The 16,967-nt window shown below is 39.6% G+C and overlaps 1 protein-coding gene across 8 annotated transcripts; it reads left to right on the top strand.

Moving 5' to 3' along the window:
• The first annotated feature begins 476 nt into the window (after positions 1–476).
• On the top strand, positions 477–14,366 carry FAM76B (family with sequence similarity 76 member B). 8 transcript variants are annotated; one of them, XM_080377000.1, is made up of 10 exons: positions 477–788; positions 1,033–1,097; positions 1,396–1,450; positions 2,931–3,086; positions 4,585–4,775; positions 6,800–6,847; positions 7,045–7,125; positions 7,814–7,946; positions 11,054–11,155; positions 11,775–14,366. In XM_080377000.1, exons 1-10 carry the CDS (start codon positions 684–686, stop codon positions 11,862–11,864), a joined length of 1,026 nt encoding a protein of 341 aa, XP_080233126.1. In that variant the 5' UTR covers positions 477–683; the 3' UTR covers positions 11,865–14,366. The 8 variants fall into 8 exon arrangements, with proteins under 8 accessions (XP_080233126.1, XP_080233128.1, XP_080233125.1 ...); XM_080376999.1 differs by having other exon boundaries at positions 478–788; positions 7,811–7,946; XM_080377002.1 differs by lacking the exon at positions 6,800–6,847.
• Positions 14,367–16,967: the final 2,601 nt, after the last annotated feature.

The following is a 16,967-nucleotide window of genomic DNA, read 5'->3' as shown; positions in this document are numbered from 1 at the left end:
GCGGCAACTATCCAATAACAAAAGAAGGTTGCTTCTCGGCCAATCGAAGGGGGCAAGCCGAGAGAGGCGGGGCGGCCTCCTGCGACCAATCGCTTGGGTCGGGAGGAGGTGCGTGGGCGGAGCGAGCGGCCGCGGGATTCGAGTGCGGCGCACGGCGCCCGCAGCGCACGCGCGGAGAGCGGACGGCGGAAGAGGACGATCTTTGTCAAAGAGAGCACCCGAACTCCAGCCAATCGAAAGGCAGAAGTAGCTCAGGGCGGACCAATTAGCGCCGCGGCCGCGGGGCCACCCAATCGCCGCCCGGCTCAGGGCAGGGCGCCCGCGGCGCGATTGGCGGCGGCGGGAGCGGAGGGGGCGGCGATTGGGCGGTGAGTTTTGAAGGCAGGTTTGGCGCGAGGCGGTGATTGGCTGCCGCCGGAGCCCGAGCCCAGGGCGGAGGGAAGGGCGGGGGGCGCGGGGTGACGCTGATGCCGACACAAGGGGGACGCGGCTCGGCGGCGCGGGCTCAGCGCGGGGCCTAGGGCGGCGGCGGGGCGCGCTCCCCAGGCGCGGCGGCGGCGGAAGGGGAGGGGCGGCGGCGGCGGCTCCCCGGCAGCCCAGGCGGCCGCTCCGGCCCTCGCCCCGGCACCTCCCTCTTCCCCTCCCTCGGCCCGCCCGTGTCCGCCCCGCCGGCCGCGGCGCGGATGGCGGCGGCGGCCGCGGCGGCCGCCCCGGCTCTTTACGCCTGCACCAAGTGCAACCAGCGCTACCCCTTCGAGGAGCTCTCCCAGGGCCAGCAGCTGTGCAAGGTGCGGCGGCGCTGAGGCGAGGCGCGGGCGGGGCCGGGGGGGCAGCGCTGGTCGGGACGGGGCCCCCCGCGCCGGGGCCGGGCTCCCGCAGCCCCAGCCTGCCGGGGCCGTCGGGGGGGAGGCGCCGTCCCCAGGGGCCGGGGGGCGGCCGCCAGTCCGGCGGGACGCCCCTGGGGTAGCGCCCGGCGGGGCCGGTTTGGAGGCTTTGGCGGAGCGGGGGGTAACGCCGCTCTTCTCTCCTCAGGAGTGTCGGATCGCCCACCCCATCGTGAAATGCACTTACTGCCGGTCGGAGTTCCAGCAGGAGAGGTACGGGAGGGGCCCGCCTCGCCCTGCCGGGACCTGCCCCGGCGGCGGCCGCTCCTAACGGCGGAGCTGACCCCGGCGGGGACGCTGCCGAGGGCAGTCCCGCAGTGCTGCAACCCGCCCGCCCGCTGAGGCGACGCGAGCGGGGCCCTAAACGCAGCCCAGCCTTAGATTCGTCCACTTGCCGCTAACCGCTTACCACGGCGTGTGTTTGCATGTGTGTTTTCCAGTAATTGCATAGGAAAGAATTTCGAGGGGTGTGTTTGTTGCTGAATTCAACATTATGCAATTTTATCTTTAGCAAAACTAATACGATATGCAAGAAATGCGCCCAAAACGTGAAGCAGTTTGGAACGGTGAGTAGGCTCTTGGTTCTAAATATTGAAGTCAAGTTCATGCATGTTTTAAATCAGAAGAAGCTCTCTTGCAACTGATCTTTTGTTTTCGGGCAGAAAACCGAAAACCTTTCGGGAAGGTGATGAAAATTACCGGCAGCTCTTGATTTCCTTCATGGCTTACGGTTTCTTTTTTCCAGTTGAAATCGTTGTGGCTATATGTAGTTTAACAGTTAAGAATAACTGCAACGTAGCTATTTGTAGCAAAAGCAATGCTATTTGGCTTTATGTGTGTAAAGTTATTCTTCACATATTCCCAAAAACACATGCTTGATGGCACAAAGACTGTTAGCTGTCTGTGTTTTTAATGAGTGGTAAATGTGAGAATCTAATAATACTGCATACTTTGTATTTTTTAAGTCTTAAAAATTTTAAACAGATGTTAATCATATTAAGCTATTAAGTAGAAAAGATTTTATGAGTATTAGCTGTATTCTTGTTACTTTGCGTTTTCTCATTGTGAATTGCAGCTTCAGTTCTGTTTAGAAAAAAATTTGTATTATATGAATGCACACATTGTATCCGAGCGCCCTGCAGATACCAGTTTATAGAAGGCATCAAGACGATCTAGTGAAAGAAAAGTGCATGACTTCTATATACTTGACATAAATAGTGTTAGATGAAATTCAGTTTATTTGAGAAACATAACAGCTGTTGATATGTAGCGGGGCATTTTGTGAATGTAAATGTAAACTGAACAAAGTACACACTTTCAAAAGCTTAAAATGTAGCAAAATGAAGTGCAAGAGAGAGACAACAATGCTTTTTATCAGTAGGTCATCAATAAAACAGAACAGCATGGAAGATAATCAGCTATTTCTAACCTGTGAAAACTGACAGCAATTTTATTTTCCAGCAACGTATTATTCTAGTTGAGTGTATGATATAGAAGTTGATAACCTGACCTGATGGTATGGTATCTGCAGTTGTTGTTTGTGTGGGTTTTTAAGTTTCCTGCGGAATTGCAGGAATCAGGATGCTAATCTTGGAGCCGTAGGGTTATCAAATCCCTGAGTAGTGCAAAGGAGAGGGACATTGTCAGAAACTTCCAGTCTAAAAAAATGGCTCGATTACTCTTCTTTTAAATCTCTCGAAGTCATTTCTTTAGATATGTAGTAAACCTGAGAGAAATTGTCATCATATTTAAAAAAGACAAAAAAAAATGTAGGCATAGAGGTAAGCAATCACGCTGTATGTGTCCCTTTTGATGACTGTACCTGGGATTTCACAGAAAGTCCAGACTGTTTTTGACCTTTTAAGAAACATCATCTTAGAGGAAAAGTTCAGTACTAAAGATAGAAATGGTAGGAAAAAGGTTCTTGTAAAATAGGTTATTTGAAGTGCTAGTAGTTTAGCAGCATCATTGTGAGTTTTAAAATACCTGTGTTCATTACAGAAACAGCACATGTATTAACTTCAGTTCAACTTACCTGTTTTTCAGCCCAAGCCTTGTCAGTATTGTAACATTATTGCAGCATTTATTGGCACAAAGTGTCAGCGTTGCACCAACTCTGAGAAGAAGTACGGCCCACCACAGACATGCGAACAGTGTAAACAGCAGTGTGCTTTTGATCGAAAAGAGGAGGGAAGGAGGAAGGTAGGCTTTGTTTCACAGCTATAATGGCTTAATGTAACAGCAATGTTCCTCCTTCGTAAGAGAAAGATTAACAGGAAATGTATCTGAAGTTCAGTAATATTAAAGTTGCCGTTCTTTACAGTATTTGAATTAAATTTCACAACTTGCAATTGTTATGTTAGCTGCTGAGCTACCTTACTTTAAATTAAGTCACTCTTTTTAAAAGTAAGCTTAAGATGACAGTTGTAGCTGGGGAACAGAGGTTAAAGAGTTGAACAGTTCCTCGTGCTTTGATTATTTTTTATTTTTATTTTCCCATCCATTGGATCTTACATATGTCCATGACTTCAATCTGTCACTCACTCTTCTGATTTGCCTGCCTTGCCTTAAAGTACAGCACCAGAGAGGTAGACTGCTCTGAGCAGCCCCTTCTGTTTTTTTAAATAGCTTTGGTGGTGCCACTTTCTCATTCCAGAAGGTCCTGAGGGGATGACCTCATGTCATGGTTTAACCCCAGCCGGCAACCAGGCACCACACAGCCACTTGCCCACTCTCCCTCACCCAGAGGGATGGGAAGGAATGTAAAACTCAAGGGTTGAGATAAGAACAATTTAATAGGGAAAGCAAAAGCCGCACACCCAAGCAAAGCAAAGCAAGGAATTCATTCCCCACTTCCCTGGGCGGGCAGGGGTTCGGCCATCCCCAGGGCAGCCGGGCTCCGTCACACGTAACGGTTACTCGGGAAGACAAACGCCGTAATGCCAAATGTCCCCACCTTCCTTCTTCCTCCCCCAGTTTATATACTCAGCATGATGTCATATGGTATGGAATTCCTCTTTGGCTGGCTTGGGTCAGCTGTCCTGGCTGTGTCACCTCCCAGTTTTCTGTGCCCCTGCAGCCCTCTGACTGGCAGGGCCCAAGGAACCGAAAAGTCCTTGGTTTAATATAAACATCACTCGGCAACAACTGAAACCATCAATTTACTATCAACATTGCTCTCACACCAAATCCAAAACACAGCACTGTGCTAACTACTAAGAAGAAAATTAACACTGTCCCAGCTGAAACCAGGACACCTCAAAAGCCTTTTGCCTGAATCCAAGAATAATACTGTTTTTACGGAAGAATTTACTTGGTACAAGTAACAGTGGACATCTTGATTCTGTCTGGAATACGATGGGTTGAGAGAGAGAGAACATGGTGTCTAAGTTTAAAATGATTTGTCCCTTTAAAAAGTTACTATTACTTCTGTCATACAGAGAGAGTCCAACATTTGCTAAGACTGCTTTCTACCATAACTTTTAAACAACAAAAAGAAATGGAACAAGATTCACTTTGCTAAAAGATAATGTGCATATGTTGGAGATATGCTAGTGCTGTTTTGTACCAAAGAGATGTCTGGATTTTTCCCAAAGGTAACAGATGAAGTGAAACAAAATTTTCTTGCAAATACTGAAGTACATCTTTCTAGTGCAAGTATACTTGGAAAAAAACTCTGCTATGAATTATTTCCCAAAAGGTTGATGGAAAGTTGTTGTGTTGGCTCTGCACATTGTCCTACAAGAGAGTGCTACAGAAGACAAAAGAACAGAGGAAGAGCCTAGGATCTTCACATTCTAACTCCTCATCCTCATCTCTTACTGAGAAAGACCAGCATCATTCAAAACACCATCACCACCATCATCATCGTCACAGCAGCAGTCATCATAAGTAAGTATTTAAAAAACTCAAGTGTTTGTTGGTCACTCTTCCTCCTATGTGTTCTGTTAGTACTGAGATCAAATCAAAGGAAATACGAAATGCTGTTTAAAACATGGCATCAAAAGCAGCAGCAGAATGTTGTTCTTCCATGTTCTGTCAAATCCCTGTATTCTTACAGTTTGGGTGAAGGGAGGTCAGCATAAAGCAGAAATTCTTGATGATCTTCACACTAGTTGATTTTAAAATTGATAGCAAGTCTAGAAAAGAAACCCATGGAATGGCTACAGAAACAAGTTACTTAAGGATAAACTTGAATTTGGCTTTCTAAGTAGTAACTGCTGTGTGATAACTACTCCTTTACATGCATTTACCATGGGTTAAAAGGTGGTGTATTAGCAGTGAGCACAGGACAGCTACTTTGCTCGCTTTAACTTCATCCTGACCTGTTTCTGCGCACATACCTGCAGTTAAACGGAGAAGCAGAAGCAACGGTGTGGGATCACCCTCAGTCTAGGACCACTTCGCATCTCTTTGCTAGGTTTATAATCAGATCTTGTTTCTGAGTTCAGGCAGTTTCTGAGTGGCTGTGATACAGCCACAGGAAAATAACACTGTCGGTTCAATTACTGGCACTGATATTCCACACAGTTTTGTCCCATCTTCTGCAACTTTTCTCAGCATGCTGTCTCTGGCCCTGGCATTTGTATATGCAGGGCGTACCAACCTTAACAGACTTACCCAGTTTATTTAGTCGTAAATACCATAAATTATTTGGTTTTTATAATAGTATTTTATAATTTATAACTATAATTATATAATGATTCTTATTTTAATCGGTAGGCCTATGGCAGCATAACTTCAGAACTACTTATTTTATTTTTCTGATGGATAGTAAATACTACTGCTGCAATGGTAATAGCCCTGACCCCAGACACACAAACACTTAAATTCTAAGCTTCACTCCTCTAGGGCATATAATTTTCCATTTTGACTGAAACTTGCCTAAGTGTGACTTAAAGATAGAAGCAAAAGAAGCTGGAATGATGCTGGGAATGAGAAGAGAAATACACATACTTTCACTTAAAAAAAGAGAAAAATATGATTTGGGTTTTGAGGAATTTGAAGAAAATTATTCTGGTCATGCAGAGAGTTCTTGTACTTTTTCTGTTCTAAATCTCTGCTGAAAATTGAGTTACAACAAGCTAAATCTAATTTAATGCACATGGCAGAGATACAGTAAGGATTAAAAAAAAAGTTAGCTCTCTACGACAGAACGGAGCTTCTAATATAATGAAGAGTTATAAAAGAAAGTACATCTCTATACAGATCGCAATGTTCCTGGTTTGGCACCATTTTTCTGTAGGCTGCTAGGGGTCCCCAATAAATACGACTCTTTCCCTGTCCTTTTCAGTTATTGTTGAGATGAGACAATAGAAACAACAAGGTAGAAGTACGGATTCTTTGAATTATTTCATTCACTGCAGTCTTCCATGTTCTACCATTTCTATATCGACGGTGTTAGTTGCTTTTGAAATTACTGAAAACAAATAATTGAGAAGAAGCTATTTTCAGGGATCCAAAACTTAACTTTGCTCTTACGCTACCACATAAGCACCGCTTCAGGCAATGTTCATATGGCAGTATGGGAATCCCAGGAATGCTGCTGTACACCAGCTTGCTGAGTACAAGATTAGCAATATAAAGTTCACAAGAATTGGGAGGTACCAGCAAAAAAGAATTTAGCCATCAGTCTGGAAGTCTACCCCTCGTGTCTTAGAATAGTGTAAACATCTAGGCGAGAAATATTTCTATAGCATCCTGACATAGTAAGGAGTGGTCACGAATATGACTGATAATACAACTGTCCAGCTGAAAATACTTTATTGTTAACTGTCTTCATTAAAAAAAACCAAACAAACCCAAAACAAAACAGGGAGGGGGTGTGCATTTTTCTCAAAGACAGATACCATTCACATAAACTTAGAAATAATGGCATGTTTGGTCAGTTACCAAGTACATTTCACATATTTCAGAATCAGCAATCTGAGTCCAGAACAAGATCAGGGACTATGGAAACAGAGGTAAATATGATATTATTTATTAATTTCCTTTTAATTCATCTTGCAGTTTTCACTTAAAGGACTTTTTTTCTTGCATTTCTGGCTAGTCTCTGGCATTCCAGATAGGAGCATGAGTTAGTTATTTTACATGTACCAAATGGTGATATTAGAGAGTTATATAGTATGAGGCTTTAGGTTTACATTTTGTTTGATTTCAGCCATAAATCCTCTGCAGCTATTCAGAATGAAACTCCAAAGAAAAAACCCAAACTGGAATCCAAGCCATCAAATGGAGATAGGTAAAGTTATATTTTTGTAAAGCTGAGCCATTTCAACCAAGTAGAGCACTGATTTGTGGCCAATTGCTTCTTTTTTTTTTTTTTTTTTTTTTTTTTTTTTTTTTTTTTTTTTTTGTCTGAAGAATGAGGGAGGTGAAACTATTGTCCAGACAGAGAGATTATTGGGTGGCATCTGAGTGCTGTCAGTCAACTAAATGACTTTATTAGCAGAAAACTGGCAGTGTTTTCCTGCTTTTAAGCTGTCTGGGGCAAAATTAAATAAAGCTTATGTATGAGGTAAGAGTTATCAACAAAACAGTATTCTCTGACATTGGCATTTTGTCAGTTAGATGCAGGGTTTAAGCTGCTGCTTAAAGCTGACCTAGTAAGTAGAGAAGTCTTTGGACCTTAATGTGCAAGACTGAATCTTTATTTTGTCTCTGGCCAAACAGTTGGAATAAAAGTGGCTGTTTCAGTCAAAAGGTATTTGTCCCCCTCAAAGCTAATACTTCATTATATTTCTGCAGGTGTATGTAATGTCTGCCATTAGTAAGGTAATTTGCCAGTTGCATCTATTTCTGTCAGGTACATACTTTTTTTGCATTAGTCCTTAAGGATGTTTGTGGAATTATTATCCAATTGAAATTTTTTTAAAAATACTGTTTTTCTATTGATGTAATAAGTAACTATTGTTTTTTATTTTTAGTAGCTCTATAAATCAGTCAGCAGACAGTGGAGGAACTGACAACTTTGTCCTTATAAGTCAACTGAAAGAAGAAGTAATGTCACTTAAACGTCTTCTGCAGCAAAGAGATCAGACTATTTTAGAAAAAGATAAAAAGGTAAAAGTTGCACCTGCTTAATAAGAACTTCACCATTTTGTTTTCTATTTAGTGGACTGCTAACAATGTCAAAATGGTGAGATAAAAAAATTGTACCTAGTTTTTATTTTCTAGTGACTAATCAGATCTTACCATTTAAAGGACAAGTTTGGGACTTTTGTATCATGAATATATTTTGGCTCGAAGTCAAAGAGGAATTCATCTTACCTCACTTGAGCCACCTAGAAGCTAGTCATCTGGTTCACTGTTACTCAGGCTGCATGCCACAGGTGATGGATAAAATGCCAGACAGTGCCTTCTACGAGTTACATATTCTAAACTGAGTGACGGCAAGGATCCTGGATACCTACATAGACTGATGGGCACACACAGTAAGAGGAGGATTAAGAGCAGTAACCATTCAGAGTTTAGCATAGTTTTTGTTTAGTTTTAAATTAAAGCAACTGTAGCCATAATTAATGAATTTATGTCCAAATTTACATACACAATGTATGAAAATTAAGTGTTTGGATTTTAAAAGATTGGTAGCGTGTGTAGTATAAGTTGTCACATCTTTGTGGATGGTCAGAGACTAGAAGAAAAGCTGGGATTAGGTGCCTGGCAGTCAACAAAAGTTAAGTGAAATAGGCTCAGATGGCTGCAATGAAACTCATAGAAGACATACACCCTTCAAACAACCTGATGACCGACAAGAAAAGAGAAATAAACACAAATGCATACTGTGCTCTGCCTTTATTAGAGCTTGTTTGTCTGCCATCTGATTAACTAGATGCTTTTAAGACACTGTAATGGTGGCTCTAGAATTGAATATTCTGTTCAGAATTGAATAGGTTATGGAGTTGTATTAAAAATAAATTTACTGTATTTTCAAGTAAAATTTTGATTATAGATGTATGGCGGCCTATCAAAATATTGATGGTTAAGAAAGGTTCATTGACCCTGAAAGGAAAATGCTTCCCCTTTTAAACCATGGTTTAGTATCTTAATTTCTACACTTGTGTTGTATAAAGGATATTGAACATTTTTTTGTTTATATCACTGTTATAATATACCTAGTGTTGGAAGTACTTGCTATTTCAAGCCTTTAAGCAGTTAATGTGAAAGAGCTGAAGTTTGTCAGGGATTCTCTTACATATTTTCTTCAAAGGACAGACGTTAAGGCCCTGATCTCTCTCTCATAAAACTAGTCACGAATCAGTAGGAAATTCACTTACCTGTTTTTCTGTTTTATCTACTGGCCAAAACTAACAGAATGGTTAGATAAGGAAATGTCACCTGCTTCTGTGTAACCACTGCAGTAACTTGTTTTGTGCTGTTGCCATAGGGAGAATGTCTAATAATTTTTTTTATATCCCCACTGCTAAAACTGTTTGACCTCAGAGTTCTTTGAACTTAAGGACTCCTTCAGGCACAAATTACTCGCTTTCAGAACGTTGCTTACTTTCTTCAGCTGCTGTGGGGTAGGGGAGAAAAGCTGAACGCATCCTACAGTGTTTGTATAGCTGAAAAATTTACAACAGGTTAATGCACTGCAGGGTCTTTTTTTTGACTGTGAGGTAGTAAAGACATTTACTGGGATAAAAGCCTGAGCCAGACCTGTGGGAGAGTCCTGTTAAGATCTTATTCCAGGATTTGTCTAGGGACAGTGTCTGAACAATTTGGAGCGCTCCGAAAGAAAACCTCTGCAATGTGTAACGTATGGCAACAAAAACAACTCAGTACACCAGCTTTACAGACAATCCTCATTAATTATTTTTTGTTAAGGAGGCGAGACCTCAGACATGTCATTACCAGTGCTTACTGTTTGCAGTACTAGCCTTGGTTTGCTTTCTGGACAAAATATTAATGAGACACCAAGACATTACTGTGGGGCCCTGAGGCTTAATCACTAGGAAGGGACTGTAACTTGCTGAATGTTCACAGGTAGTGTGTTTGCTCATCTAGTTGCATACTCTACTATGGTGCAATACTACCGCTAGGTTTGTTTAATATTTAGTTTGTGGTATGTGGTTTTATGCTGGGTACCCTGGAATTTACAACAACTCTTAAGTACACACCTTGAGCAGCAGACTGTGTACAGTGAGGTGTGTAATATCTTTGTGTCAAGATGCCTGCACTTTATTTAGGATGATCTGATTGCCAGTTCTTTTGAATGTTTTGTTTCACTACCTGTGATTTGACACATACTAAGGTTGGCAATAGCTGTCTTCGTAGTCGTTTTCAGAATGTAGGCTCTGGTTTGTTATAGCGGGCTTCTTTGCTAGCAAAGAGTCTTCATTTCCTGAAAATTCCAAATTTTGAACTGGAGAGGTTCAAAATAGCCAGGTGAATCTTGAGATGCTTTGAGGAACTAAACTTTTTAAATAAGTGGTTCCTAAAACTTCTGGGTCCACATACAGCAAACTGTTAGTAGTTCACCCAGCTGTACATGCTTCCAGAAGAAGCTTTCAGCTGCTTGGATAGAAGCGTACATCACAGTTTAGAAACACCTGCCTTAGTGTATGTTGTCTGGATTTGAGCCTGTCTCAGGGGAGACCCAGTGCCGGCGGTACTACACCATATGCTCAGAATTAAATCATAAGTTATTTTAATGACACATTTCTAATAACACAGTTTAATTCAGTATTGTTGTGGATTGAGAAGCAGTGAGACTCTGGAATGTATACTTCTGTTTAGGACAAATTGTAGCATGAAAGTACACAAAAGACTCCTTTCTGTTGTCTTTGAAAGATTTTCCATGTGTTACCATACCGTATAACTGAAGAAACTTAACTGAAGATTGTGATAAGTGACTCTCAGTTGAAAAAACAGCTAAGATTATAAATCATTAGTCTTGTGTTTGAATTATTTTTTGTGTTGAGGGTTAACCTTCTTTATACCAAGTCCTGAGCAAACAATACAGTTACGGAAGTACCATTCTTTTCTTCATATAAAGTAAGCATACTTGCATTTCAAGCTACTTCTCAAGTGCTGAGCTGTCAGTATTAAATGGGAAATTAATATAGTGTTTCCTGAGATTCCTAGTGCTTCCATAAAGATTTCACAGGTTGATTAGAAGATGTATACTGTAGCAGTCCAAGGAATCTTCATAGAATTTGTGTTTTCAGTTGACAGAACTGAAGGCAGACTTCCAGTACCAGGAGTCTAACTTGAGGACAAAGATGAACAGTATGGAGAAAGCTCACAAGGAAACTGTGGAACAGTTGCAGGTGAGTACTTGCTTATCAGTACTTGAGAAATACTTCAGATGGAGTTATGTATTCTGGCTGTTCACTCACGGCAATGAAATAGTACCAAGTTCTTGAATGGTCATTACCATGTTTAATTTTGAATGCATTGTACAGCGGTTCTGCAGTCAACAGACAATCTCCGTATGAGTTAAACTCACTGTAAGAATGGCTTTCTACCTTCAAGAGATAGAGGTTTGCCTCACATGCTTTCTCAGAGGTTATGTTATTTTTTGTGTCTGTTCTCTGATGCCTAAATCAGTTGTCAGTATGCTGTTGATCTGATTTAAGGGCTCAGCGTTAACGCAGTTGACAGTTAAATGTCTCTTGTTAAAGCATACTTTATCAGAAGGAAAGCCTGAATAAGCTGCCTCATAAATCACAAACTGAACAGGTACTCAGTGCAATACCTCAGATACTAAATTTTGCAGTACAGGAAATGTGGTTACCTTTTCTGTTAAAGATGGAATATGCATATCAGAAAGCGTATACAAATCTTTTGAAAATGATCATTCATAAATGCAATGGGAAATTAGTGTACGACACTACTATCTAAGATGTTTCCGTAATTCATAATTATTTTTTTTTATCTGTATTTCAGGCCAAAAACAGAGAACTGCTCAAACAGGTTGCAGCATTGTCAAAGGGTAAAAAGTTTGATAAAAGTGGGAGTATACTAACATCTCCTTGAGGAACTGGTTATTCGTGGGGTTTGCTACTCAATGTAAATTTGAGTAATTCTGTGAAGCCCTTAATCCTGTGTAGTGGAAAAAATATTTTTGCACACCAGATTAGTTGGCATGTTTCCTACACGTTTTTATAATTAATATGCAGCTTTTTTAGTTACTGTTCAGATGAAATACTTCAACTGGCTTGAAGAATGTTTTTATTTTTTTGATATTGGAAACCTTTTGCCAGCAATAGTATTAACAATTGCATAGAGAACATAGCAGTGCTCTCTCTAAAAGGACAACATGCAATAAAAAAACTAGGTGTACTTTTTACAAAGCAGCAACTGAGTCTTTTAACCTACACTGATGTCAGCCAAAAGATTATGAATCTGCAGTGACACTGAACACTGTTTTTCTGGCAACTGTTCATTTACTTTGTATCAAAATATAAATTTAGAATGGAAATCATGGTGCTCTCAAGTGAAACAAAAAAAAAAAGGCATATATGTATGTGTAAATACAACTGTAATGGTTATATTCTTAGTTATAACAAGTAATTAGTGTTTTACATTCTTGTGATAGGGATTTACCGAAAGATTATCTATTGTACAGTAACAGAGGCAGTGTGGTTTTTGTAAGATTTACTGTAGATTTTTCTTGCAAGTGCCTTTCTCCAACTGTTTATTTATAGGAATGTTGGTATTTTGTACATAAGGTTTTTATGTTTTAAAATCATGTTTAATAAATGTTTTATGTAAATATAAATGTGTGTACAGAAGAATCTGAAACAAAGATCGAAGTGGCTAGTGCAGTGCTTGAAGCAGCATTAAGAGCTAGCTAATTGATGGACAGTGAGTACTGGCTTTAGGTAACCTTTGTAGCTTGTGTCTGTGAGGTGTAGAATTTTGTTAGTGCTGCTCATGCCAAACACTTCCTGAACAAAAAATGAAATGTTTTTTGCCACACTGGAGTTTAGTGGTTTGTTTATATATTTTTCCCATTTGGCACAACACTAATTTTAATTCCATAGGAGACATTGTACTCCCAATGTTTCATCCTTAATTAGTGATATACACTCAAAGTTTTAAAAAAAAATTATTCCCCATTGACTGATTTAATGTATTTAGTAGTAACTTATGGTGATTCTTCTTAATGAATTGCAATTTCTTTATCCCCCAGTAAAGATACACAATGAGAAAAGAGCAGCCAAAACTAATGGTCTTGAAATTAATGGAGTGGATGTGGTGTCAAAGGGTGGGTTGTTTTAATGTTTTGAGTAGATTTTGATTCTAAATTACATCAGTTTAAGTTTAGCTCTGCTCCTAATGGACATTAGTCATATTCAGAAATTTCTATTAAAACATAATTTAGTATACCCCTAGGTCTCTGTTCAGGAAGGTGAGTTACGAATCGGCATAAAGTGAAGTAGACTTACCTAAGTACAGGTTTAGTTCAGCTCTGGGTACTGATTGGTAACAGGGTAACTGCTTATATTTCAGTAAGCTTAATTGTGTAGAATAAGCTACACACCTTTTAATTAAAGAACAAAAATCTAAAGTTCCTTGGCTGTCCACTCACGTACTGAGCAATGAACACCTTTTCAGTAGTTCAAACAAGTTCCAGCAGTGACAGACAACTGAATAATTTAAAAAAATCAAACTGTCTTGTTTCGTATGGTATATGTGTATTTTTATACCCTAAAATCAACTTTGTATGTTTATAAATGCTCTTCTTTTAACTTGCTAAACTAGGGTAGAGAGTGCTGCTATCCTTTGGGGATGTTGGTTGGTTGGGGTTTTTTAGTATACCAATTTATGACTTTCATTAATTCAGAGTTAGTATTTTGATAATTTTTTTTTCTAAATTGAATGGTGACCCATGTTTGTTGAAATTCATTTTAAAATACAGAAATGCATAGCAAATTGAAATGTTTGAATTAAGATTATTTAGTGATACCTGTTCAAGCTGCAGTAAGGTGTTCCGTTTTAAAGCAGCAACCTGAATTTCTATATTATAGATGTAATTGACTTTATAAATCACAGTCTGAAAAAATTTTAGGGGCTTCAAAGTGTTTAGTTCTAATTAAAGACCTGTGGGTTTTCTTCCATATTCTCATTTTTAACATGAATTTTTTGAAAGTTATAAACTAGCCAACTGAATCCCAGTCCTGAAAATAATGTCCTGGAGCTATAAATTATTGACATAATAAACTGATGTTCTTTAAATGTGGATCTGCAAGGAGATTGTTGTACTGTATTGTGCGTTTTAGCCTGTTTCCAGATGTTGATTAGCATTGACCAGTAAATGGCCGTTTTGGCTCGAGTTATTTATGTATTTTAAGCCTGTGAATATTGCAGCCCCCTTTTAGATAGTATGTCTAAATAAGTGTTCTGCAGTGAAAGCTATTCAGCTGTCCACATGTATAGATTATTGAAATACTGTACTGGCACACATCTGACCGTTGACATTTTGTACCTTTTCTAAATCCAATGTTTCACAATAAAATCTTGTCAAAACATTAATCTGTCCTTTTAAAATTATTCAGAAATTCAAATGTCATGTTAATCCTCCACACTGTCACTTGCTAAAAGTCTGTGGCCAAAAAAGGGAAGAATTTCATATTTGCATTTAGTATTTAGATTTCTGGGAAGATTAGACACCCTGGGCTGCCTACAAATTTTGCCAAATTAGAGCTTCAGATTAATTTTTCTCAAGAAAATCTTTTGGTTTTCTACAACAGGTTTATAAATCATAGAAATATTTTCTTGTAGAGAAGGAAAAAAAACCCCTTAAGGTTTAACTGAAATTTAGTGACATTTACTAAAGCCTTCAGCAGGCTTTTTATATGCTGATTAACATCGGCAGTCGTGTTTAAAAGTATCTGAATTTCAGTCTTAGGCTGTTAACCATAAGGTTGTTCTTCTGTTGCATACATTGTGTACATGTAAGGTGATTCTGAGATTGGAAGTGACATTGATAATTTTTATCAATTGAAACAGGGAGTAAGATTCCGTATCTTTCTGGCCAAGGCAATTATCTAGAAGTGGGGAATCCTCGAGTTTCAAAGCCCTGCTCTTAAAACAGTGTATATTTTATATTAGGTATAGTGATTAATAATATGCTATTTTAATATTGAATTTTCTTAGCCTCATTTTAATGCAAATTTGCAATGGCTTTGTTGAAGCCATTTATTTTTAAAGCCGAGAGCAAGTCAAAACCATGTGTGGTACTGAGCTTAAATATTGCTTCAGTGTGACACACACAAAACTTGTATGACTGGCCATGTAACAGATTGACTCCCTGAAAGAGGTTTGCATCATTTGAAGCAAATTTTCTTAAAGGAGATTTAAATTGTTAACAGCCTATGTATAGGCACTTAGGGAGTTCTTAGTGGTCTTCAGTATCTTCAGAAGCTCTGAATCCACACTGAATTTTTTGAAAACACTGAAGTGTGTGATTGCAAACTATAATCTTGAGTAACTTTTGAAAATGAAGTAAAAGCTGTTCATGTCATTTTTGTTCCTTCAAGTGAGTTACTAAAAGGTGGGTTCAATTGAAAATACTGCAATAGAAGATAGATTTTCTCATATATTATGTGCAATTCCTTTAGTTTTCCTCATGGAAAAGGTATTGATACATAAAATGACTTCTGTTGAATCCCACAGAAGAAGTAGGGGGAATCGGGCAAAGGGATTATTGAGGTGGAAAGAGATGTCTGAGGTGTCCCTGGGGGAAGGAGGAGGGTAACGGAGGTGTAAGGGCTAATGGGGAAGAAAAACTTCTGAGATACCAAGTTACTCATTTAAGCAATGTACTGAATCACATAGCTGTGGGTTTTTTTCAAGACTCGTCATCTGTGTATGTTCAGAAATGGCAACTCTTTCAAGTAAAATGCAGCATCGCTTAAGGGAGTTTTTTGTTTGGCTTTCTTTTAAAGCTACTACAGTCCACCTTCAAGAAATCAACAGATTAAAGAGCTTGATTAAATTGAAACACAAAGCCATGCAATGTGAAATCCATCTTGCAAGCAGTTAGTCATGCCGTTTAGGCCTAGAAAAAAAAAAAAAAAGGGAAAACTGTAGCAGAGCACTGTATACCATTGCCCCAGCTGGGTAACGGTGCAAGTCTCAACATATGACTCGAGCTTTCTGTCTGTTCTCATGCATTAGACAGAAATTGTCCTTGAAGTTATGTCACCGAGGCATGAATCATTGACATTTTCCCTTGCTTTAACCCAAACAGAAAGCATGTCTGGATTTGCCCATTTACCTTTAAAAATGTTCATTGTAATATGCTGGCGCTGTTCTAACTGACCTTCTTGCTCCTGGGAATTTCTCTGCAGTGTCTCCTCCTGGTGTGTAAAGGCAATTTTGCATTTTCACTGAAGGGATTTAAGTACCATGAATGCTGGTGTGCTGAGCAAGCCAGGTGAAAGTAAACGTTTGTAGGGTGTTGGTTTTCCTTCTACTAAGGCTTTCTGACTCTGGGAGTACTTGGACGATTTATTTTTGTCAGTTGGAAAACAGGCATTCAAGCTTCTGAAGAATACCAAAGGCTGAAGAAAAACCTGCATCATCTTGGTGTACAAAAGGTCAGTCTTAGAGGCATAAGCAGAACACTGCTTTTATAGTGATTTGTTTTGATTGCAGAAGGCTTATGGACAAACAAAAATAAACCAGACCAACAAATAGGTCAGAGCTGCTTTGGACCACAACGATCTTATTAGAGGCTGGGTGACAGGAATGTGTTGTGTTCCTACTATGGCTTCTGCAGGTATTAGAATTTGCAGCCTAAGTTGATTTTTACTTCCAGTTGTACCCCCTTCCCCCTTTTTTAGTAACTTATAGCAATTTATTTTGAACCGAATGCTGAAAACCTGAAGATGTTTTCCCTTATCTGATTCATAAAAGATGCAGCACGTTCACAGTTTATCCTCTATCAGGTACATCAACTCATGTCTTTTCATTTCATGGAAATCTTGAAGGTCAGTTGTATTTATAGATGTTCCTTTGGAAAAGTTTTAGACTTTCTTAGACAACTCTTTGTATAGTGGTTTACTTTTTGCAGAATCGCATGTTAATTTTCCCTGACATTTGTATGCTCAAAATTCCGCTGCAGCATAA

The sequence above is a fragment of the Falco punctatus genome (assembly GCF_963210335.1).
Source record: "Falco punctatus genome assembly, chromosome: 2".
Taxonomy (NCBI): Eukaryota; Metazoa; Chordata; class Aves; order Falconiformes; family Falconidae; genus Falco; species Falco punctatus.
This window is presented reverse-complemented; position numbering and strand designations above follow the sequence as displayed.

Coding starts and splice junctions, on each gene's coding strand:
- FAM76B (XM_080376999.1), top strand. CDS start 684: ATGGCGGCGGCGGCCGCGGCGGCCGCCCCGGCTCTTTACGCCTGCACC. Junction 4,776..6,799: donor CACAGCAGCAGTCATCATAA/GTAAGTATTTAA, acceptor CACATATTTCAG/AATCAGCAATCTGAGTCCAG. Junction 7,126..7,810: donor AAGCCATCAAATGGAGATAG/GTAAAGTTATAT, acceptor TTTTATTTTTAG/TAGCTCTATAAATCAGTCAG.